Below are 25,925 nucleotides of genomic sequence, written 5' to 3' on the forward strand. Positions count from 1 at the left end.
GTTCGTGTGCTTTGCTGGGTTGCGATTTCGCTACTTACTAGCTTCCGCCTTCTGCTCTTTCTTTCAAATGTTTGCCATGGCATTTATGCAGTCCGCCACAGTCTAGCATTTGATCTGAAAGACATCGCCCCTTCAATCAGAATCAGGTTTAATATCACCCCGGCATATATCGTGAAAGTTGTAATCTTTGCAGTTGTAGTACAATGCAATACATGATAGGAAAAAAAAACTATGAATTACAGTAAGCATATATGATAGTTATTTTAAGTAGTGGAAAAATAGAAATTGAAAAAGTAGTGAGGTCGTGTTCATGGGTTCAATGTCCATTCAGAAATCAGATGGCAGAGGGGAAGAAGCTGTTCCTGAATCGTTGATTGTGTGACTTCAGCCTCCTGTACCTCCTTCCTGAGAACAAGGCATGACCTGGGTGATGGGGGTCCTTAATGATGGACGCTGCCTTTTTGAGGCATCACTCCTGGATACTACGGAGGCTGGTACTCATGATGGAGCTGATGAGTTTACAACTCTCTGCAGCTTGTTTCAATCGTACTTAGTAGCACCCCCCCCCACACCATACCAGCTGCTGATGTAGCCAGTTAGAATGCTCTCCATGGTATGTTTGTAGAAAAATGCTCCCTCGCTTTCTATTAGAATTGAACTTTCAGTCCCTTGTGACTTTGAGATGGGGTGGAAATCGTTCCCTGCTGTTTTTTCCCCAAACGGGCAATTCTGTTTTGAACTGTCATTTTCTATTCCTTATCTATTGCTTCAAAGGTTAATTTTATTGTTAAGGTATGCATGTTTATACAACTCTGATATCATCTTCTCCAGATAGTCATGAAATACAGAAAAACCATGGGTGTCGATGAAAGAAAAGACATCAACCCCCCCAGCCCCGGCACAAAAAAAGAAAAACAGAACTTGCAGGCCCCAAAATCCCCCTCTTGCCCGCAGCAAAAACAGGCCGCAATAACAATCCCTCTACACATAATAATCCCTGACCCCCTCACTTGCAGAAAAGAACAAAACAGTCACACTAAACCCCAACCCCCCATCTTACACTCAACAAATTAACAGATCACCCACCCGCCAGTCGTCCACAAGAAAGGAAACACCGAAAAACTGAAGGAAGCCAATGTAAAGTACCATGCAATAGTCACATAAATCTCAAAGTATGGAAAATGTCTTTTTGCCGGCATATGAGGGGAGTGGCTGCATGAGCTCAGTCCTTCAGTAAAGAGTGATGGCTGATTCGGGTCCGAAGGAGCTGATCCGGCTGCTGGGAGCGACTGCTGACCTGCTCTGTGTTCACCTTGATGCTTCAATCTTCCTCGCTGCTTCGAGATGGAGTCATTTGCATCCCCACGCCTTGTCTCTAGTCTTTTCCACGAGTCAGTTTATGTTCTTGAACCTCCCCCAGGTCTCTGATCTTCACGAGGCAGCTGGCCGGACACAGCACAGCGCCGGATTCTTCGATCGAGATTCAAACTGCACGTCACAGGCTCCAGTAGTTTCTGTAACACAAGACAAAAAGCAAGCAGAAGACGTAGGAAGAGTGACATAATTGGAACGATTTGCTATCTGGAAGATCGATGTTGCCTGAGGGATCGTTGTTTGCTAGTGTCATCTTGATCGGAAGTGCTGTTAACTCTTGGGGAGTTGCTGTCAATGTTCAAACCAATATGGATGGAAAGCATGCAAGGAGGGGTCTAGATTCGAACCCAGGACCATTCGCCTCAAAGTCCAGCGCTAATGCCACTACACCACCGGCTGGCTAGACCACACAGTGGATTCTGGTTAATTGGGACATATCGGGACTGGTAGTATATATTGGCCCAATTAAATGACTACCCCAATTAGCTGAAATTTAATGGAAATAATTAAAAGGCTATTTTTTTAAAAAAAACAAACTAACATTATGTATTTGAATGAAATAGCAAACAAATTAGAATGCTACCAATACTATTGCCAGACTAAAAAAAACTGCATTCATCTGAATTCATCCATGTTGCATTCTTTTGTCTGTAAATGAACAAAATCAGCGCAGACACCCAGTGCAGATAATGGACTACCTTCATACAATGCTTTGATGACTGCATCGTCCAAATCTTCATTTTCATTGTAACATTTAAGATGATTGTTGATACCTCCCAATTCTTCAGAGTTTCTAACTTGTTGAAGTAGTGAACTCGTCTGCTTTTCATTCCCGGCCATTTCTGGCATCTCCAAGCCTGAATACTTGAAACCGCAGTGAGCAGAACTGTTTGGGGTTGTCTTACTGCTTATTTTTCACCAATTATCAGTGACAAAAATCATTAATGTTTGAACACAAACACACGCAACTGGCACTATTGTAAAAACTGTTTGCTTGTAGCATGGCGTGTATCTAACGGCCATGCAAGTGCTCGGGACTGGTGCTAGTTTGAAACTGTTCAGCAACAGTTTCCTGTCCCAATTAAGTGGTATAGTGTCCCAAATAAAGAAACAAAGTCTTGGCTATTTTCTTGATTAGTTTGTGTTCTTTAAGACTTTTCCCAAATAAGCAGCTTCCCTGATTAATGATGGCCCAGTTAACCAGAATGCACTGTACTAGTGATTTTGTTTTTTTTTTGGATAATTAGGATCTGTGGAATTCTGGTTGCAACCCCACCGGTATTCCATTGTGAATATCCTGTTTCCGCATAAATCACTTGCTGATGTTCCACCAGCCATCCCATGGGCTGGATTAATCCTCTCAGTTGTCGAGCAATACTCTACCTACGTCCTCTAGCTTATCATTTATTTCTTTTGAGAATATCAGACCCAAAGTGGAAAATTATGTCATTTAATTTTTCCCCTTCTTCCCTCTTCTTCATTACCCCTACTCTGCTCTCCCCCTTCTCTCCTGTACCTGCCTATCACCTCTTCATGCGCCCCCTCCTTTTTCCCATGGTCCACTCTCCTCTCCTATCAGATTTATTCTTCATCCCTTTACCTTTTCCACCTATTACCTCTCTGCTTCTTACTTCATCCTGTGTCCCCCACCCACCTGGTTTCACCTATCACCTTCTAGCTGGTCCTCCTTCCCCTCCCCTCACTTTTTTTATTCTGGCGTCTTCCTCATTCCTTTCCAGTTCTGATGAAGTGTCTCAGCCTGGCAAGTTGACTTGGAATCGTCTCCTTAGAATCGGGGTTCCTAACCTGGGGCCACGAACCCCTCCCCGGTTAACCGTAAGGCTCCATGGCATAGTCAAGGTTGGAAAACCCCTGCCTTACATGCTGTTTGACCTGCTAAGTTCTTCCAGTATTTTGTGCGCGTTCCTGTTGATTTCCAGCATCTGCAGAATCTCTTATGTTTGTCGTCTAAGAGAATGGGGATGTGGATACCGTGTTTATTTTGGAGAATTGGAAAATCTATGCATGTAGGTTAGAAACAGATGAGGGGAAAGTGTTGAAAGGAAAAAAGAGTTTGCAAGAGGCAGTCGAGCTGTATTGGATCGCTTACGAGAATGTGGCAAGTGCACGTGCGGCCGATGAACCATACAGTGAATCGACTGAACCTCCTATGCGTGGAGGGCTCACTCTCTTTTGGGTGCGGGTCTTTGAGTTGCATATTTTTGTCTTGATAGGCACAATTCATTGCTCCTGCACTGTAAGTTGTCCAGCATGTGCTGTACTAACATGACCAAGCAAGATTGTTTAATCATACTATGTTGTCATTCTTGCTCTGTGCAGGCGTAACAGTAATGTAACTAAATGAGAACGAGAATGATAGGGTGTCGTTGCGACTAACTGGACTCTGAAAACTTGCACTTGTTTCTCAGCTGCACTTTATTTACTGTATTTGTGCGCAAGGAAAACAGCATGGCCCCTGTCACCCACACTGTTCCAAAGCTTGAACAAAGAAATGCTATTTTTATACTGAAATTGACCAGTTGTCCACAGATACTGACCGGAATCCAGTATAATGTTACCTGCATACATTGTGAAACTTGTCTTTGCAGCATAATAATAGGAAAAAAAACATGAATTGTAGGAAGTCTATAGGCATTGCTTCTTGAAGAGGTCCTGGATTCTACAGAAGTTCATACCCATAATGGATCTGACTAATTTTACAACTCTCTGCAGTTTATTTCAATCCTGTGCGATAGCACTCCGCCCCCAGTACTGGACGGTGATGCAGCCAGTCAGAATGTTCTCCATGGTACATCTTTAGAAGTTTTTAAGTGTTTTAGGTGACAAACCAAATCTCCTCAAATTCCTAATGAAGTACAGGCACTGTTGTGCCTTCTTTGCAGCTGTATCGATACGTTGGGTCCCGGTATTGACACCCAGGAATTTAAATTCGTACACTCTTTCCACTTCTGATTCCTCTATGAGGACTGCTGTGTGTGCTCCCTCATTTACCCTTTCTGAAGTTCATGATGAGTTCTTTGGTCTTACTGATGTTGAGTGAAAGCTTGGTAACCTTGTGTAGGTTCAGACTTCTCATTTACATAATGAATCACCAATCACACTGCGGTATACTTGTATTAAACGCCAATAGGATCTACACGCTAAGGGCCAATAATACTTCAGCATTAGTCAAGTAGTTGACCAGTAGCAAGTAGAATCCTTTATTTACATCGTAATCTTGTCTTGGTATGCTGTCTTTCAACCTGTTAGTACATGCTTTCAGGTTTCTGTATCTTAAGGTAAACAATGCATTTCACTAACAGGAAATCTCCAGATGCTGGAATTTCAAGCAACACACATAAAAATTGCTGGTGAACGCAGCAGGCCAGGCAGCATCTAGAGGAAGAGGTATAAATCTCGGTCCGAAACGTCGACTGTACCTCTTCCTATAGATGCTGCCTGGTCTGCTGCGTTCACCAGCATTTTTTAAATGCATTTCACTGTATACTTTGTATATCTGATTAATAAATATATTTATATCCAATAAATCTGCACTTCTTGCTGCCTCAGTAAAGCAACCAGCATAATCTAAGACCCACCCAACTCAGACATTCATTCTTCTCCGCTCTCCCATCAGGCAAAAGTTACAAGATCCTGAAAGTGCATGTCACCTGGCTGGATATACCAAACAGCTTGGGTCCCCTAATATACATGCTCTTCAAAGACCTTTCTTGAAAGACCTCACTAGCCTGGGCTGACTGCACACTATCCCTGTCTGGACATTGTGGAAGTTGTGGCAAGGCAAAAGGATTAACAAAGTTCCAGACGCAGTGGATTCTGGTTAGTTGGGGAAGCCAGTTATTTGGGACAGCTCTTAAAGAACAAAAAATAATCGAGAAAATAGCCAGGATTCCTTTTGTTTATTTGGGACACTGCTACTTAATTGGGACAGGAGACAGTTGTCAAACAGTTTCTAACTAACGTCAGTCGTGTGCACTTGTGTGGCCGTTAGACACTACACCGTGCTTAGAGTAAGGAGTTTTAAATAGTGAATAAACTCTTCTCTGGCCTCCAGCCAGCTACACGTGTCAATTATAACAGATTTAATGACAAGCTCCGCCAACTTCATCGGGGATCGCTGATGAAGTTAAACGTAGTTTGTCTCTGTAAACTATTTCCATGAAACTTAATCTTATTGGAAAAGTCGCTTAATTTTCTGTGTCCCAGTTAACCGGAATCCTCTGTTTTCCTGTGTAGCTTGTAACAAAGATTGTTTAATGTCAGTTCTTGTACACAAGTGTAAAGGAGAACAAAATAATTGTTACTCTGGATCCGATGCAGCACAGAAAAACAAGATAGAGAGCACAATAGTAATTTAAAAAGCACGCAATAAGTATAAATATATAAGATAGCTTGTATACATCGATTGTGTGTCCATAAAGTGACACTGGGCTGTACATAAAGTGACTGGTGGGAAATAATAAAGTAGTGGTGGAGTCAGTGGGTGGAGATGTTGATCAGCCTTGCTGCTGGGGAAAGGAACTGTTTTGGAGTTTGGTGGTCCTGGTGTGGATGTAGCCTCCCTGACTGGAGTGGGACAAACAGTCTACGAGCATAGTGTGTAGGATCCTTCATGATATTACTGGCTGCTCAGAGAGCTGTTCTGTCACTGCACTTGAAGACTGTGTCCCGGGCCTGCAGTAAGGAGTATACCTCAGCATTCAGCCAGGGCTTCTGGTTGGGCTGTGATATGGTTGTTCTTGAGGTACCAACGTCTACACACTTACTCATCTAGCCAGTGACAAATGAGGCATATTCCTTGGTCTGTGCCTTTTCTGTTTGTGGTGGCCTTTTTGAACATCTGCCTGAAGCATAGAGATTGCCTTATTAGACAACAGAGTGGCGGTCCTCTTGACTGGTTTCTCAGCAGCGGTGAGTTTGCTGGGATTAACATTACAGAGATGTGGTCAGAGAAGCCAAAATGAGGGTATGGGAGAGATTTGTAAGTACTTTGTCTGTTTGTATAAACATGGTCCAGTCTGTTTGTTCCCCTTGTGGTCATGGTGACATGTTGGTGGAAATTGGGTAAAATTCCCTGCAGGTTAACATGATTGAAGTCTCCTGCAATTACGAAGAGACTGTGTCCGGATGCTTGTTTTGTAGAGAGCTGGTGATATTATAAAGTTCTCCCTTGGTGTTCGCACTCGGTGGGAGGCGGGGTGATGTTGACAGCAGTGATGAACACAGTAAACTCCCTGAGCAGGTAATATGGTTGCATTGCATTTGATTGTAATGTGCTCAATTTCCTCAGAACAGTGACTACTAACTACAGATGAGTTTGTGCACCAATGTACACACAGATTCCACTTCCTTTGGATTTTCCCGACAGGGAATTCCTGTCTGTGCAGGATAGTCATCCCGTCAAGTTGAAATGCTGGTTGGGCATGTTGTAGTTTAGCCATGTTTTGGTGAAAGCCAGAATGCAGCAGTTTCTCATCCCTTTCCTGTGTGTTCATTCTCAGTCCCAGTGAGACCACTTTGTTATCTAGTGAGTGGCCGTTGGCCAGGAAAAGTTGTGGTGCTGTCGGTCTGGTCAGGTTAGCTGTCAGCCTCGCTGGTATCCCAGCTCTCTCCCCACGGCTTAGCTTCCTCTCATACCGCCAGCGCCTGCCACTTCCTTGGCTGAGCTGCAGGTCAAGTCACTGTCACCGGGTCTGTTGTCCGTAAAATCTCTGTATAATTTTGTCCAAGAGTTCAGCGGAGCTTTCAACGACTGAAATCCCTGACTAGAAACTTTGAAACGCTATCTAAGAACTTAAAGCTAGCACCATTATTGGGAGCTAGAGTAGGCACTGCTTCCCTGCACGCCACCATCACTTCTTCCAGGCTCCTGTGGAGGGAATGATTTAGATCTGGGATGCTACTAGTTTTGTAGAAACCTCTTGGTCGGCAGTTCCAGATGGTGAGTGTCGGTCAGCTCTTTGGATCTGGAAGGAATTGCGATCCAGATTGAAAATTGTGAAGAGTATAATACTGCAAGTGCTGAAAGTCTGAAGCAAAAAGTGGAGTTCACTGTGGTCAAGGAGCATTTGTGGAGTATTATATCAAGTCTGTTGTCCTTCAGTTCTGCAGAATATTTTCTCATTATGCACGTTAGTTGGAAGAGGTCTGTGAGCCGTGCTGAGCATCTGAAAATTTTCCATCCATTAAGGTTTCAGATGATCAAATGGCAGAGCAGACTCGATGGGCTGAAAGGCTGAAATCTGTCCTGATGTCTTACGGTCTAATACACTCATCTTTCAAGATGATATCGCCACCGGGCCATTGAGGAATGTGACAGAACAGGGCGATGTATGTGGTGTGTTGTGTGTTGTTCTTCGAGAGTGCAGGATGTGTGGAATGCACTGCCAGAGATGGTGGTAGAGCTCAAGGATCAGACCATAATATAGAGGAACAGAATTAGGCCATTCAGCCCATTGAATCAGCTCCACCATTTCATCATAGAGCATAGTACATCACAGGCCCTTTGACCTACAATGTTGTCTCGACCTTTTAACCTACTCGTTATCTAACCCTTCCATCCTACTGACTGTCCATTTTCCTATCAGCCATTTAAGTTTCTTAAATGTCCCTAATGTATCTACCATCTTCAGGACTGGGAAGAAAGGGAAGTCAGAATGTTGGGGGAGGAAGAAGTACATGGTGGCAGGCGATAGATTAATCTGGGAGGAGAGAGGGAATGAAGTAAAGAGCTGGAGAAGGGGGAATCTGTTAAGAGAGAAGACCATGGAAGAAAGGGAAGGGGAGGAGCACCAGAGGGAAGTGATGGGCAGGTGAGGAGATAACGTGAGAGGAAACAGGAATGGTGAAGGGAGTGCAATAATCAAAAGTTCAAAAAATCAATGTTAATTAAGCCAATTGTTCCAGCCTGAAGATTTAACTTCTAAGAGCCATTATTAAATTTGTTACACAAATAAAAGCTTTACTCAAAGCAGAGTTACATAAGGAATTATAAGAGTTGTGAATGTGGCATTGCAGGAAAAATCCTGAGGAAATCTTCAGGAAAAAATTCTTAGTTTTACTTGTAGATCCTGTGAAGTAAGTTTTGTACAGTCTTCACAAAGCTATAAACTCGTAGAGCTCAGAAACGGGTATCTGACGACCAAGTTGCCTACCTGAGCTCGCCCCATTTCCCTGTGTTTGGCCCAAATCTGTTCTATCCAAATGCCTTTTAAACATTGAAATTGTGTCTACCTCTACATCTTCACACTCTACGTGGAAAAAATTTTCACAGGTTGACTTGAGCCTTAGCTGTGCCATGTCCCTATGTTAAGAAGAAGACAGATGGACAATGCTCAGAGTTATCTGATACAACTGTACTCCTGTGGTTTCCATTCAATCTGTTGTGCCGTGGTGCTTTTATTTGGTCTCCCCCAGTTGTCCCGTTTCTCCCTGCGGTTGTGAGATTACTTTCTGCGACAGAAAGAATTTCTGTTCTGGTCGCCCCACTAGAGGAAAGAGGTTGAAGCTTTGGAGAGGGTGCAGAAGAGGTTCACCAGGATGCGGTCTGGTTTAGAGGACGTGCTATCACGAGAAGCTGGATAAACTCTGGTCGTTTTCTCTGGAGGCTGAGGGGAGATTTGATAAGAGGTTTACAAGATAATGAGAGGCATAGATAGAGTGGATCTGGTTCATGAGCACCAGGGCATGTGCACACGCTGGTGGGCCTGTGTGCTACGTACGCAGGGGCCAGACCTCCTCCCTGTCCTCTGTAATTCAGCCTGCGTCCGAAAGGAGTTCAGTTTGTGTGTGTTGCCAGCGAGGAGGTACTGCATGAGGCTTGCTGTTGGAGAGGCTATGTACTGGCAGGGAGAGACTTACATGTTCAGCTCTCCGTTTTGCTAGACTGCTAGCCAGCAGTAGAAGCTGAAAGTGAGAGTGACGAGCACTACCCACTACACTACCACACTAGATGCATCACAACAGCCATTTTGGCACCAGTTATTGGTAATTAGCCCCACTGCTTTGTGGGCAGCCTCGGGAGAGACGAAGGCTACGGGAGTAAACCCAGGCAGACAATCTGGAGTGGAGCCCCTAAGGCGGTTGGATGTCATTGAACATCCTCCTGGCAGCTCCTGCAGCCAATCTGGTGCCAAACGTTTTGCTTCATAAGCTTTCCTTTGGTCTACACCGGTGAGGTCGAGAGGGGGATCTTGACGACTGGGCATCTCCATAACCTTCCGCCCAGGCTTGGATTGATATCGTCATCGCATATTGTCCTTCAAGACAGTTGGATGTCAACGAAGATAGAGTGGACAGAGAGAATCTGTTTCTTTGGGTTGAAATATCTAATACTAGAGAGAATGCATTGAAGGTGGGAGGGGGTAGGTTCACGGGGGACATGAGGGGTAAGTATTTATTCAGAAAGTGGTGACTACCTGGAATGTGCTGCCTGGTGTGGTGGTAGAGGCAAATACATTAGGAACTTTTAAGAGAAGTGAATAGGCACATGGATGTAAGGAAGGTGGAGGGATATGGACATGGTGCAGGTAGGGGGGATTAGCTTTTGGGTGTTTTTGATTTGTTTTTTAGCTGGTTAATGGCCTGTTACTGAGTTGTACTCTTCTATGTTTCGTGCAAGATGCACAAAATGCTGGAAGAACTCAGCAAGTCAGGCAATGAAAGGGAATAAATAGTCGATATTTCAGGCCAAGACCCTTCAACGGGACTGGAAAGGAAGAGGGCAGTTTCCAGAATAAGTTGGGATGAGGGGGAAGAACAGTGCTGCCAGGGTAATCAAGAACACCACCCGCCCAGCCAACACTCTTTTCGCCCCTCTTCCCTCCGGGAGAAGGCTCAGGAGCTTGAAGACTCGTACGGCCAGATTTGGGAACAGCTTCCTTCCAACTGTGATAAGACTGCTGAACGGATCCTGACCCGGATCTGGGCCGTACCCTCCAAATATCTGAGCTGCCTCTCTGTTTTTTTGCACTACCTTACTTTCCATTTTCTATTTTCTATTTATGATTTATAATCTAAATTTTTAATATTTACTATCAATTTGTACTCCAGGGAGCGCGAAGTGCAGAATCAAATACCGCTGTGATGATTGTACGCTCTAGTATCAATTGTTTGGCGACAAAGTATAAACTGGCAGGGGATAGGTGAGACCAGGTGGGTGGATGGGGGGGGGCAGGGCTGTGATGTGAAAAGTTGGGAGATGATAGGTGGAAGAGGTAAAGGGTGAAGAAGAAAGAATCTGATAGGATAAGAGAGTGGGCAATGGAATTATGGGGGGGTGGGGTTGTGAGGGCAAGGGAGGAGAAAACGAAGTGGGCCACTAGAATGGGGTGGGGGGGTGGAAGACTGGGGAGTTTTTCTGGAAGTTAGAGACATCAATGTTCGTGCCATCAGGTTGGAGGTTACCCAGACAGAATATGAAGTATTGGTCCTCTAACCTGCATGTGGCCTCTTGTGCCAGTAGAAGAGGCCATGTACTGACTTTTCAGCGTGGTTGAGTTGAAATGGGTGGCCATCAGGAGATCCCTGCTGTTGCGGCAGACAGAACAAAGGTGCTCAACAAAGCAATCCCACTCATTCTGCGTCGAGTCTCGCCGATGTTGAGGAGGCCACACCATGAAATACAAAAGGTGGCCCCACCTGACTTGCAGTGAAGTGTCATCTCACCTGGAAGGCCTGTTTGGGGCCTGAATGGTGGTGAGGGAGGGGGCGAGGCACTTGTCGCAGTCGTAAGGATGTGCCGGGAGGGCCAGTGGGGTTGCGTAGAGAGTAAACCCCGGCAGAAAGTGGAGGTGAATGGATAGGAAAGATGTGCCTGTTGGTAGGATCCCATGGGAGATGGCTGAAGTTGTAGAGAATCATGTGTTGGATTTGTGGGGTGGTAGTTGAGGACGAGGGGAGCCCTATCCCCGTTGTTTTAGGAGGTGATGGGTGAGGGCAGACGGTCATGAAATGGAGAATATGCCGTATAGATAGTGGTGGAAGAGAAACCCTATATTCTGAAAGAAAAGGACATTGCGGTTGTTCTAGAATTAAAAGCTTCATCCTGAGTGTGCTTCTTGTTTACCGGAAATAAACTTAATGCATTTAACCGGCAATTCTCTGGTGTGTTGTATTGCGCAAGGCAATGCACAAAGCATTGCATAAGGTTGTGATGTGTTGGTGTCTGTGTGATAAATTTAGCAAGTGTGTGAACTGTTTTTCTTGTTGTAGATCTACTGCACACTTTGTACGCCTGTGCAGAGATAACCGTCTACAACAGGACTTGTGCAGACCACGCGCTGGGGCTGACTCTTGTGCTCCGTCTCTTGGTTAGGTTGCGAATTCAGAAATAGTAAACGGTGACTTTCTTCCTCAGGACGAGACAGGGGCGTACTTGATTGACCGTGACCCCACGTACTTTGGGCCCATATTGAATTATCTCCGACATGGCAAACTTGTCATCAACAAGGAACTGGCGGAGGAGGGTGAGTTACATAATTTTCGCTTTGGGACATGGGACTCGGCCACTCTGTCCTTCATAGGATGTGGAACAGTCCAGCACAGAACTGGGCCCTTTGGCCCACAATGTAATGCTGAACTAATTAAACTAGAAATGAAACTTCTAAGGAAACTAATCACTTCTGCCTACACATGGTCCATATCAAGAGTCAAAGTCTGTTAATTATCAAAGAAAGCAAGAAAGCTGAATGAACTCAATTAAAAAAAAGACCCAACGTACAGAGAAAGTAGGGGATGAACATACAAATCATACATACAATAGAAGTGAGCAGCAACAACAGCATTCAGAGCCAGATTGAGTCTTTAGATCGAAATCCCTGGATTAGACCCAAACCCTCTATATTCGTTCATCATATTAGTGGAGCAAATTGCCGCAAAGTTTGCAGACACGAAGCACAGCAGCCGGGGCCAGTCTCACAGTTTCTCTCCGTTAAGGAGCGAGGAGCCCTTACTTTATCTGGGCTGGCGTTTAAATTGCCTGAATAGCGGATCCCTTCGTTATCTGCACATTCTTGTGCCTGTCTAAGAGCTTCTGAAACATTTCTATTTTTCTTTAACCTCCAGGCAGCACATTCCAGGCATCCTCCATGTACATTATAACACATCTCCTTTGAATTAACCACACCCATAGATTAAATGTATAGCCTCTCGCGCTAGACATTTCAACCCAAGGAAAAATATATTGGCTGTCTATCCCAACTATGCCTCTCAGAATTTCGTAAATTTATATCACCTCCCCTTAGACTCTGCCGCTCCAGAGAGAAAAGCCCAAGCCTGTTCAATCGCTCCCCACAAGCACGTGCACTATCATCTAAGGCGCATCCTGGTAAACTCCACCTGCACCTTCCCCGAAGCCTCCCAGCCCTTCTATAAATGGGGTGACCAGAACTGAATGCAATACACCAGATAGAACGTAGGACAGTATAGCACAGAACAGCCCTTTGGCCCATGATGTTGTGTCAAAGTTTTCACATGCTCTAAAATCTAACTCTTCTTTCCTACATAAAAAGGCATCCGTTAGTCTTGTGAGACCATGGATCTGCGCCTGGAAAGTCTTCACTCTCCAGGGCGCAGGCCTGGGCAAGGTTGTATGGAAGACCAGCAGTTGCCCATGCTGCAAGTCTCCCCTCTCCACGACACTGATGTTGTCCGAGGGAAGGGCATTAGGACCCATACAGCTTGGCACCGGTGTCGTCGCAGAGCAATGTGTGATTAAGTACCTTGCTCAAGGACACAACACGTTGCCTTGGCTGGGGCTCAAACTCACGACCTTCAGATCACTAGTCGAATGCTTTAACCACTTGGCCACGTGCCCACACATAACCTTACATTTTTCTATCATTCATATGCCCATCCAAGAGTTTCTAATATATCTGCCTCTACCACCACCCCTGGCAGGGTGTTCCACACACTCACTGCTCTCTGTGTAACAAACATAGCTCTGACAATCCCCCTATACATTCCAGCAATTGCCTTAAAATTATGTCCTCTTGTACTAGCCATTTCTGCCCTGGGGAAAGGTCTCTGACGACCCACTCGATATATGCCTCTTATCATCTTGTCGATGTGGCCTAGTAGAGTTTTATAAAGCTGCGGTATATTTCCTGACTCTTGAACTCGATGCCTCAACTGATGAAGGTAATGAGAGGTTGCTTCATCCTGACTCGTTTACAAATCTTGTCAAGTGTATCCTTAAAAAGCTACAGTCTGGACTTGCTGGAGTTTAAATTTCTCTGCTGAACTAGCAGCTGTGCTTTTTGTGGTTGGCAGTTACATTATCCTTGATTTTATTTGGACCTCACCTCTAAATTCTAGTAAGCTACCAGTGTCTGTGCATAGTTTTTTCATTGATTCTATTGCATTTCTTCCACTGTGAATGCCCGCAAGAAAAGAGGCGCCAGAGTAGTGTAGAGGTTAGTGCGTTGTTATTACAGTTTGGGGTGTCGGAGTTTGGAGTTTCAATCCGGGCACTTTCTGTACGTTCACCCCGTGGAATGAGTGGGTTTTCTCCGGGTGCCTCAGTTTCTTCCCGCAGTCCAAAGACCTACCGGTTAGTAGGTTAATTGGCTATCGGAAATTGTCCTGTGATTAGATTAGGGTTAAATCTGAGGTTGCTGGGCATCGCATCTTGAGGGGCTGGATGGGCTTATTCTGTGCTGTATTGCTAAGTAAATAAATAAAATGAATCTCAGGGCAGTGTATGGTGACATATATGTACTTTGATAAAATATTTACTTAGAACTTTTGAACTTTGGTTCTCAAAATCCTTCGGAACCTCCTCTCTGACTTGTTACCTTTTAAGAATTATTTGGACTGTCCACTGTTGATGTGAAGTAGGATGTGCTCTGTTATATCCATATTGAATCCATCCTCTGCATTTTCTGGAGACGTGAGACTGCAGGTGCTGGAATAGGGAGCAAGAAACAAGGTGCTGGAGGAACTCTGGGGTGAAATGGGTCGTCAGCATTTAAGGTGGAGACCCTTCTGGATTGAGAATAAAAGGTTGATATCCAGTGTAAAGGGGGGAGGGTGGTCAAAAGTTGGACTCAGTGCTCCACCTTCCTTTTCAGATCCCACATATAACACCTTCAGTCCTTTTTTCATCACCCTTTTCAATTTTGTGTCCATGTTTCCAGAAGATAAATACTTGTAGCTTTCTAAACTTTGAAGATTTTAGTTCTGGAGACATCCAGACCTCTTCTGCACTTTCCTTCTAAGCCCATCACCCCTCTGGAGCGTAGGCTGCCGTCAGCAGCTCACCAGAGTCCACTGCACTGGGCCAGTCTTTCACGTTGTCTCCAGGTGTAGCCCATCTTGGTGTATCCTTTCTCTCCCAGGGATGAGGTCTTTGAAGCTTCTGTTTGCAGCTCTGTGTTCTTATGGGATGGGGTTGCTAGCCCCATCTTGAAGCCTCCTTCTTTTGCAGCCGGGCATGGGACTGTCCATGGCAGAGTTGCACTTAACTTCCCTTTCACTTTATGCTTATGCACAGGCGACTAATTATTTATTTTTATTTGTGTAGAGATACAGCACAGAATAGGCCCTAACAGCCGTTTGAGCTGCACCGCCCAGCAACCCCTGATTTATCTCCAAGCTAATCATAGGACAATTTACAATGGCCAATTAACCTACTAACTGGTACGTCTTTGGACTGTGGAAGGAAACCAGGAGACCCTGAAGAAAACCCACACATTCTATGGGGAGAATGTGCAGACTCCTTACGGACTATGTCAGAATTGAACTCTGACACCCCAAGCTGTAATAGCATCGTGGTAATCACTACGTTACCGTAGCACCCATTCATGTGATTCTCCAAGATCCTGGTCCCAGCATGATTCAAGTGGAGGCCATCCCATCAACACAGCTCCTTCCTTCCCTAATACTAGTGTTGATGTCCCACCAATCATTGTTCTACCCTGCACCCTCACCAACTTGTAATAACTATAACCCCTATTCAATTCAGATAAAGAGTCTCATCCTGAAATATCCATGTCCCTCTGGAAATGCTGCTAACTCACTGAGTTCCTCCAGCAGTTTGTTTCTCACTGAAGTTTTTGTGTTTGTTTCATTGGGTCATTGGGTAAGTCCCTTGGAAAAGCAGCTTGCATGAAGTTTCTGGTGCTGCTGACTTCAAGTTCAGTTCAAATTTAATTATCATTCAACTCTACTTGAATATAGCCAAGCAAAACAGTGTTCCTCCAGGGCCAAGGTGCAAAGCACATTACCAACAGCACACTGCAAATAAAGTTGGGAGAGAAATTTTCCACCAGGGATGGTGAAAGGAGTACACTCCCACAAAACAGGAGGCGGCATGGTGGTTAGCACAGTTGTTTTAGTGCGCCTGCTATCACCAATTGAGGTTCGATTTCTGCTGCTGCTTTCAGGGAGTTTGTACATTCTCCCTGTGATTGTTTGGGTTTCCTCTGGGTGCTGTAGTTTCCTCCCACATTCCAAAGACAAGTGGTTAGGATTAGTAAGTTGTGGGCACTGGAAGTGTGGTGACACTTGTCGGCTGCCCCCAACACAATCCGTGCAGATTTAATTTGCCACAAACGACATATTACTTTGTATATTTCGAAGTACATGTGACAAATAATGTTGATCTTTAATCTTTTTTAAAAAATACAATATATAATTGTAACAGTAGTTAAGGGGGTTAACTTTTTGTGGGAGAGGACAAGAGGGTGGTTGGGATTGGTTGATAAGGTTGTTTTTCTTTTTCCAAGTCCAAATGTATACTTATTTGTAAAAATATTAGTTGCACCTTGTGTTGGGATTTCTTATTTCTCACAACTGTTACTGCAATGTACTGTATGTAAAAATTAATGAAACTTATAAATTTATTATCTGTGCACTTAGTAAATTGGCACATAGTTGCTATCACGTAAGAGTCCTGTTCAGATAAGCTCAGTGATGGGCTGTAACAAGCTTGTACAGTGTCCACTTCCATTTCATCTGCGAAGAGGGTATTGGATTGTGATGTTTAAATCCAAGGTTATTTTAGGGGTCAGGAAAGAGGCGTAAAACCTGGTGCTTCACGATCGTCTTATTATGCATTGATAGAACAAAGGAAAAGGACAGAACAGTGATGGGGGTATACGAGTTGAAAAGAGAGAAAGCTAAGTAAAAAAATGATGCTGCCAGCTATTTTTATACTAGAGAGATGAGGAAAATTCCATTCAAATTTTTAGATAAGAGTCAATCATTGAGATAGCACATTCAAATAATGCAGTACATGTATATTCACTGGAAGCATATTAAATTATTATATGCATACTATTATTACTAGGAGCATGGTGCACAGTTACTTGTATACAAGTTATCATATGAAATGCAAAGAAAACTACAAAGAAAATATTAATTAAGCAGTCCAGTATAAGAATTAAACAGTCAAATCCAACAAGAGTAACTTATAATGAATATTAATGGTAAGATGACAGTTCACTTGGATGCAGTGGCTTCTAGGTGTTGATGTAAGGTGTTGTCTTTTCTTATAACTTTTTTTAAACATTTAAACTTTTTAAAACATTTTTTGTGTTCGCAAGACCCTGCTGGACATTAAAAACTTTAAATGCCCTATCAGCAAGTTGTTTGTGGTGGAGAAACTGAAGGAGCTGGAAATTAGTGTGGACTGTGCTGCCTGGTAGAGAGAGAGATATCGGAGTGGGTGCAGGAGGGCAGTGTGCAGTCTAACAGCAAGTGATTGCTTTAGTCACTTGTTTTTTGTGGTCACAGGACCCTGTTAGACATTGGTAATGTGGAATGATACAAGCCCAGTTCTTGGAATTGGTGGCACCAATGGCAGGGGGAGCTGCATGACCTCAGCTATAGTGAGGACTAGGCCTCAAGCCGTAGTGATATCTGTTTGCAGCTGCCTAAAGCCTGATTTATACTTATGCATTAAATCGACGCCGTAACCTACGCTAGTTACCTATGCGTGTTGTGAGCATTTATATTTGTGCGTTGGTGTGTCTGCGTCGCTCTGCAATTCGCGCACGTCACGCATGTGCACTCACCTGCCCGCACAAGACTTCATGGCCATGGTAGTCTTTCTCGGGGCAAGCAAGACGCGAGCGTCTTTTCGTAAAAGCGAAATGTGTCCTCCATAATTTTGGAGGTCTGTAAAGCTTTATGGAAAGCATTGCAGCCAGGGTTCCTTCCCTGCTGTTCAGTCGCCCAATGGGAAGCTATTGTAGCGTAGGGTGAAATGCGATGCTCCCAAGCGGACCAATCACAGCTGTTGCGTTCTGTGTTCCCGTGATGTGCAGTTACATTTTAGGCGAGGTGCACGTTGCAGCAACGCAGGCTCTCACGTAGGGTTCTGTGTCGGCTTTGCGGTGACGCAGTACTTACGGCAACACGTTGACGCAGAAGTATAAACCAGGCTTAAGAGGGTCATCAGTTTTGGTGCTGGAGGTGATATGCAGGATCCATGCTGGTGCCTTCCAGTGATTGCTCGGCAGAAGACGAGCTGTATTGTGTTCAACTGCAGACTGCTGCAACCTTCATGGACTCAGGGACTTGGACCTTTCTTTGTGTGACTGTATTTTACTGATACTTTGTGTGTGTGCCTTGTGCTGTGTGCACCGCGTTTTGCACGGGGTCCCTGGAGGAACCTGTCTCTTTTGGCTGTATTCGTGTATGGTTGATGGAAATTAAACTTGAACCTGAACTTAATGCAGTTGATAAGGTTGGGTTTATCTTATTCTAACAACTCCCATTTGGTCATAGTCCAATATTGGCTCTAGGACTGATGCCACAGTTTTACCATTTTGGTATTTGTTTACAAACATAGAGAGTTGTACAGCATTGAAGTGGGCCCTTCAGCCCATCACATCCGTCCCAAATTTTTTACTCATCTCTACTAATTCTATTTGCCTCCTTTCTAAACCAGGAGTAAATTCAGAAATCAGACTTGCAAAGGAACTTGGGAGTCCTCAAGCGGAATTCCTGAAAGATTAACTTGCAGGTTTAGTTGGTGATGAGGAAGGTAATTGCAACATTAGCATTCATTTTGAGAGGGCTAGAATATAATAGCAAAGATGTAATTCTGAGGCTTTTATTATGCATCGGTCAGACCCCATTTGGAGTATTGCCAGCAGTTTTGGGACCCCTATCTTCGAAAGAATGTGCTGCCATTGGAGAGGGTCCAGAGGAGGTTCACTAGAATGATCCCAGCAATGAAAGGGTTAACGTATGAGAAGCGTTTGATGGCTGTGGGCCTGTACTCGCAGGAATTTAGAAGACTGCGGGAATCTCATTGAAAACTATCAAATATTGAACTATCTACAAAGAGTGGATGTGGAGATGTTTCCTATATTGGGGAGTCTAGGACTAGAGGGCACAGAATAAGAATAGAAGGACGTCCTCAGAATAGCCTCAGAGTAGAAAGACGTCCCTTTAGAGCAGATGAGGTGAGGAGAAATTTCTCTAGCCAGAGGATGGTGAATCTATGGAATTCATTGCCACAGACTGCTGTGGAGGCAAAGCCATTGGATATATTTACAGAAGTGATTGATAAGTTCTTGATTAATAAATGCGTCAAAGCTTATGGGGAGAATTAATAAATGTCACTTACAAAAATTGGAAAAAGGATGGAGGTCTTGCTTTGCCTAATCTAAGAATGAATTATTGGGCTGTTAATGTGCGATACATGGCTTTTTAGTTATATTGGGTTGATAAGAGTGATCGGCCAATTTGGGTAGACCTGGAACTGAAAGTTGTAAAACAGTTTTATTTAACTTCGTTATTGGGAGCTGCTTTACCTATGCAATTAGCTAAAGTTGTTAATTTAAACCTATATCCTGTGATTAAGTACTCTTTACAAATTTGGCTCCAGTTCCGCAATTTTTTTAATCTTAAAGAATTTAAACTTTGTAGTTTAATTTATCGAAATTACTTTTTTTTAAGCCTTCTTTGAGTGATCCAATTTTTTTTAACTTTGGAAAAATAAAGGTATTAATTCTTTTTTGGATTTATTTAAAGAAGATAGATTGATGTCTTTTGAACAATTAATAATTGATAAATATTCTCTTTCATACTCTCACTTTCTGCAATACCTTCAAGTTAGACATTTTTTACAAAAATATTTAAGTAATTTTCCTTACATATTGGAGGCTGACCTGTTAGATACTATTATGAGTATGAATCCTTCGATCAAGGGTTCTTTTGGAAGAATTTATAATTTATTATTACAATAGGATAAGCGTCCTTTATCTAAGATTAAACAGGATTGGCAAAAGGAACTCAATTTGACTTTTGTGACGGAGGATTGGATGCAGATTTTGAAGTTGGCTAACTCTTCTTCAATTTGTGCTAGCCATTCATTGATTCAATTTAAAATTGTACATTTATCATTTGACGAAGGAAAGACTTTCTAAAATCTTTTCTGATGTTGATAGTCATTGTGATAGATGTAAAACTGACATAGTTAAACTGGGGAGAAGGCAGGAGAATGGAGTTGAGAGGGGTATTAAATCAGCCATGGTGGAATGGCAGAGCAGATTCATGGGCTGAGTGGCCTAATTCTCATCCTGTGTCTTGTGGTTTTGCCTTCTCTGGGTCAGTGTCTTTCAATGCCTTGCCTATTTAGCTGTCTAAATGTCGGAGATTGTATCTGATTCAATCACCTTTGGCAGCAAGATCCAAATATCTACCACTGTATTAAAAAAAATACAAAATAAAAATGAAGTCCCCTGAAATCCCCATTAAAACATGGTTCTTTCACATCTGCTCCCTTGCTTCCCAAAACTGCTGAGCTAGATCTCAAATGGCCCTGGGGATTTTTCAGACCTCACGTCCCATGACTTCTAAAACTGCCTCTTTAACACTGACCAGATCCAGGTTATCCACATACTGCTCCCTGAATTCAATATCTTTCATGTCATACGCCGTGGTGAATACAGATGAGAAATATTAATTTTGGACTTTGACCACATTGCCTCGACCCATTGCAATTTGCCTATCGCCGCAATAGATCTGCAGCAGCTGCGATCTCAGTGACTGTCCACACGGCCTTGGATCACCTAGATCAGGGGTTCCCAACCATTTTTGTACTGCGGACCGGTTTAATATTGACAATATTCTTGCAGACCAGCCGACCGGTGGTGGGGGGTGTTCAAGTAGGGTTAAAATCACCTGAACATCTCGTTTACAGTTAGGGTTGCCAACTTTCTCACTCCCAAATAAGGGACAAAAGTAGCAGTCAAATCCCGGGACACTTTACCCCAGGAAGACTACCATGACCATGAAGCCTTGTGCGGGCACCTGTGTGCGCATGCGTGTATGTGCCGATTTTTTTCCACAAATCGGTTTTGGCTTAATCTTCTCGACTATACTGTACATACATGATTTCTACTTTATATAGACTGTGTATTTATCATATCATTCCTGCTTTTACTATATGATGTTGTTATTTTAGGTGTTGTGTGTTATTTGGTATGATTTGGTAGGTTATTTTTTGCGTCTGGGAACGCTCAAAAAATTTTTCCCATATAAATTAATGGTAATTGCGTCTTTGCTTCATGCCATTAAGGCACGAAAGGTTTCATAGGGACGCTCTACCTTAGCGGGGGAAGTACGGGACAAGGGTGGCCCCGTATGGGACAAACCAATTTAGCCCAGTATACGGGACAGTTGGCAACCCTATGTTCAGGTTCAACAGTGCGTGACAGGGAATGAGGAAAGGTGCAGCTGACTCATATCGTTTCCTTGTGGCCCAGTAGCGCATGCTTTGTGGCCCGGTGGTTGGGGACCGCTGACCTAGACAAATACCTATGTCAGGATGCTGTTTATTGACTACAGCTCAACATTGAACACATTCATTCTTACAGTTCTGATCGAAAAGCTCCAGAATCTGGGCCTCTCTACCTCCCTCTGCAGCTGGATCCTTGACTTCCTAACCGGAAGACGACAATCTGTGTGAATCGGAAATAACATCTCCACCTCGCTCACGATCAACACTGGTGCACCTCAGGAATGTGTGCTCAGCCCACTGCTCTACTCTCTCTCTACCCATGACTGTGTGGCTAGGCACAGCTCGAATGCCATCTATAAATTAGCTGGTGGTACAACTATTGTTGGCAGAATTTCAGATGCTGACGACCGTATACAGGAGTGAGATATACTAGTTGAGTGGTTTACAGCAACAACCTTGCACCCAGTGTCATCAAGACCAAAAATATGTTTCTTGTCACATGTATATTGAAACATAAAGTAAAATACGTCATTTTGCATCAACGATCAACACGAGGCTAAGATGTGCTGGAAGCAGCCCGCAAGAGACGCGAGTCACTATGTTTCTGGCACCAGCGTAACGTGCCCACAATTTGTAAAACCCAAACCCACACATCTTTTCAGAATGTGGCAGAAAAAGTGTCTGGAGGAAACCCATGTGGTCACAGGAAAACTGTATAAACTCCCTACAGTGGTCGGAATAAAACCCGGGTCAGACCACTGTTGTTCATAGTGCCGTTCTGGGAATGAATGTCTTTAAACAGTCAGTAATCTCTGGCATAAACATTTCTCGCTGTAAACCACTTCATCCTCTGTGAAGGACTCCTCCCACTCTTTCCTCATTGTCGTTCACCACTTGTACATTATTTTAGCTGTGTAAAATGCTTGTTCCTACAACAAAGTACTTTAGAAATGGGTTGCATATGGTATTTGAAGGCTTTTCTCGACCTCTCATTTCTGTTTTAATAGTATAACCCCATAATTTCATCGCTCGTAACTGATTAACTCTTCAGAATCAGGTTTAATTATCACCGACACATGGCGTGAAATTTGTTAACTTTACAGCAGCAGTACATTGAGGTACGTGATAAATAAATATAGAGAAAAAATTGAATTGTGGTAAGTATATATGTCCATTAAATGGTTAAGTAGTGTTAAAAAAAAAACAAATAAAAAGAGTAATGAGATAGACATTGAACCCACGAACACTATTTAGAAATCAGATGACAGAGGGGAAGAAGCTGTTCCTAAATTGCTGAGTGTGTGCCTTCAGGCTTCTGTACCTTTTTCCCGATGGTAACAATGAGAAGAGCACATGTCCTGGGTGTTGGTTCTTAATGATGGACGCTGCCTTCCTAGGGCACCGCTCCTTGAAGATGTCTTGGATACTATGGAGGCTAGTACCCAGGATGGATCTGACTAATTCTGCAAGTTTCTACAACTTCAGTCTTGTGCAGTAGCACCCCCTCCCCCCCCCCCACCCATCGGTGATGCAGCCAGTCGGAATGCTCAAGGTACATTTGTAGAAATTTTTAAGTGTTTTAGTTGACAAACCAAATCTCCTCAAACTCAACTAAATGAACACTTGCAACAGGAATTGTGCAGATGCTGGAAATTCAAGCAACTCACATCAAATACCAGCAACTTTGATGTGTGTTAAATGAACACTTGCTTGTTATTGGCCTTTCAGAGAACAATTTGGGAGCTCCATGTGACGTTCTTAAGTTCTTTGCTTCAGGGAATAATTCAAATGTTAAAGTACGCATTCAGAATTGCAGGAGGTAATGGAACAAAAGAGAAAATGCTTTACCTGCTTAGCTGGTCAGCAGCAGCTAATGTTTTGGGTTAACTAGGGCTAAGGTATTGCTTTACCTAGACAACCAGCAGGGAACCAGTGAGTCAAGTGACCTCCTGCCAATGTTCACTCTAATTTTTCTTTGCAGCTGCGCAAGCCAACTGTAGCTCTAGGGAGGAAATTTTCACATGACCTGAAAACTGCGCAGCTCTTTAAAGCTTTTTTTTGTAATATGCATGAATATTTAGAATGGAAATTCATATACTTTAGATTTTATGTATTAATTGAAGGATATAATGAAATACAGTACAACAAAAAAAACCTTTTGCGTTTTGTAAACTTTTTCTAGCTGCATGTAACAAAAGGCTATGTGCATGGGGGCATTTCAGTTACTGCATGTCCACAGTTTAGAGGAAACAGATGAGCCTTGATATTTCTACAAATGGTGTAAAGACCAAATACAGATTTATTTATCACATGTACATTAAAGCATGCGGTGAACTATGTCATTTGCCTTAACAATCAACACACCCAAGAATGTGCCGGGGGCAGCCTGTAAGTGTCCATAAGTACTTGGGGTACTGATTGTGGATAATCAACCATGATCACAGTGAATGGCCGTGCTGGCTTGAAGGGCCGAGCGGCCTACTCCTGCACCTATTGTTTAAAAAAAAAGACATAGGAGCATAATTAGGACATTCAGCCGTTGCCACACGTTCTGGCACCAATGTAGCTTGCCCTCAGTGTCCAGCAGAACAACACAAGCAACATCAGAACACAACAGTAGCAAAACAAGTCCCTTTCACACCCTCTCCCACCCACCCATCTCCTTACTTACACACATACAGCCCCCTTCACCCCCTACCCCCACCGGACAGGCTGCCTCCGGGCTTCCAGTCCTTGGCCCCAACCTCTCAGGCTCACAGACATCTGGCCTCCAACTTCACCTCAAGACTTGCCAGTCATAGATTTGACCTTTGGGCTAAAAGTTATCGATTTATTTATCTCCAGTTCCTTCATTATGATCCTGTTACAGGAGAGCAGCATCCATCATCACGGACCCCCACCACCCAGGCCATACTCTCTTCTGGCTGCTGTCATCAGGAAGGAAGGCACAGGAACCTCTGGACTTGCACCACCAGGTTCAGGAACAGTTATGACCCCTCAACCTTCAGGCTCTTGAACCAAAGGGGATAACTTTACTCACCCCATCACTGAACTCTTCCCACAATCTGTGGGCTCACTTTCAAGGACTCGTTCATCTTGTTCTCTAGTTATTGCTTATTTATTATTTTTTTTCTATTCTGTATTTGCACAATTTGTTGCCTTTTGCTCGTTGGTTGTTTGTCCGTCCTGATAGGTGCTGTCTTTCATTGATTCAATTATGTTTCTTGAATTTACTGAGTATGCCTGCAAGAAAACGAATCTCAGGGTTCTATATGGTGCGATACATGTACTGTGATAATAATTTACTTTGGTGTTGATCCAGGGATCTCCAGCAAATTTTTCTGATTCTGTTTTCCAGCATGCTTTGCTGTTGTGGTACAGTTATGGACTGAGTTGGGAAAATTCCTAATGTGGGCAGCGTGACTGGGTGGTGGAAATAAATTGGACATTTCTGAGGCAGTGCTTCAAAGTTCAGGAATACAGTGGACCAGTGGGTATAATTACTGACCTGATTATCCTTCAGCGCGTTTTCTGTGGTTCAATGCAAAGAATTAAATCAACTCAGTGTTTTAGGCCATCTCAGCTTTGTCAGTTTTGTGGTATCCTTTCTATCACAATCATGCTTATAATCAATCGTGTATTTCGTGAAACTTGTGGCAGCAGTGCAAAAGAGGAATAGTCCTGGGGGGTGGGGGTGGTAGGGATCCTCAGCAAGCGAGATGAAGAGTGAAGCTGCTCCAGCGCAATGGCTGTTCCACTTTAAAAGCTCTCCCGTACAGCTTTCCTGTCACCGTCAGACACGATGGACAACCATCAATACCAACAGCTTCTCGCTGGCTGGTAGCAGCAAACCGAAGCTGAGGATGGGAACTAAACTACTAGAAAACCAGTGTTAAAAGTAATACAATTATATATGGTTATTTTGAAAATAATAGCTTCAGATGTGTGCTTTGTAAAACCCTGTCAGAGTAGTACCAAATCACATATCTGAGTTGCGTGCAGGTCCGTGGTGACAGAATATTTCTCTGTTGCAGGGGTTCTGGAAGAAGCGGAGTTTTACAACATTGCGCCTTTGATCAAATTAGTGAAAGAGAAGATCAAAGAAAGGGATTGCAAGCCCACACAGGTAAGGAAACAGAGTGGACGATTGGACTATCACCTCTGTATTAAGGATGGACGGCAAGTTCTGGGCTTGCCAATGACACCCACATCCTATACATGAATGAAATGTCTGCTGGCTGTTTGATCATCTGGTGAGGCTCAGTTGACTAATCTATGCCTAGAACAAGGAATTAGGAACCGTTCTCCTTTTTATTGAACCTGCCTGGTGGTGCAGGGCCAGGTAGAACATTGTCACTGTGGCTTGTTTGTCATCGTTGACTTGAGCATGTTATTTATTTTGTTTAGAGACACAGCACAGAACAGGTCCCTCCAAGCATTTGAACCACACCAACCAGCAACCCCTGATGTAACCCCAGCCTAATCATAGTAGAATGTACAATGACCAATTAACCTGCTAACTGGTACGTCTTTGGACTGTGGGAGGAAACTGAAGCACTTGATTTCCCATTCTTGTGGTTGAAGATGACTTGTTTCTTCTTTCTTCTTTCTGAATGTGTTCTGATGTGGCTGATTCTGCAGGGAGTCTGCAGAAGGTTGGCAGAATGGACAAAGGAGTGGCAGATATAATAGTGTTGGGAAGTGTATGGTTATACACTTTGATAGAAAGAATAAAGGCATAGGCTATTTTCAGGGAGAACATTTTAAAAATCAGATGCAAAGGGACTTCAGTCATAGAAAAGTACAGCACAGAAACAGGCCCTTTGGCCCATCT

The 25,925-nt window shown here is 43.6% G+C and overlaps 1 protein-coding gene across 1 annotated transcript in view; it reads left to right on the forward strand.

Annotated features, from left to right (window-relative positions):
• LOC140204783 (BTB/POZ domain-containing protein KCTD5-like) overlaps positions 1 to 25,925 on the forward strand; it is a 40,584-nt gene that overhangs the window by 669 nt on the left and 13,990 nt on the right. Inside the window, exons 2-3 of the mRNA XM_072271572.1 lie at positions 11,753 to 11,861; positions 25,126 to 25,217. Of these exons, the coding sequence (XP_072127673.1) occupies positions 11,753 to 11,861; positions 25,126 to 25,217 (201 nt within the window). The remainder of the gene's footprint in view (positions 1 to 11,752; positions 11,862 to 25,125; positions 25,218 to 25,925) is intronic.

The sequence above is a fragment of the Mobula birostris genome, chromosome 11 (assembly GCF_030028105.1).
Source record: "Mobula birostris isolate sMobBir1 chromosome 11, sMobBir1.hap1, whole genome shotgun sequence".
Lineage (NCBI taxonomy): Eukaryota > Metazoa > Chordata > Chondrichthyes > Myliobatiformes > Myliobatidae > Mobula > Mobula birostris.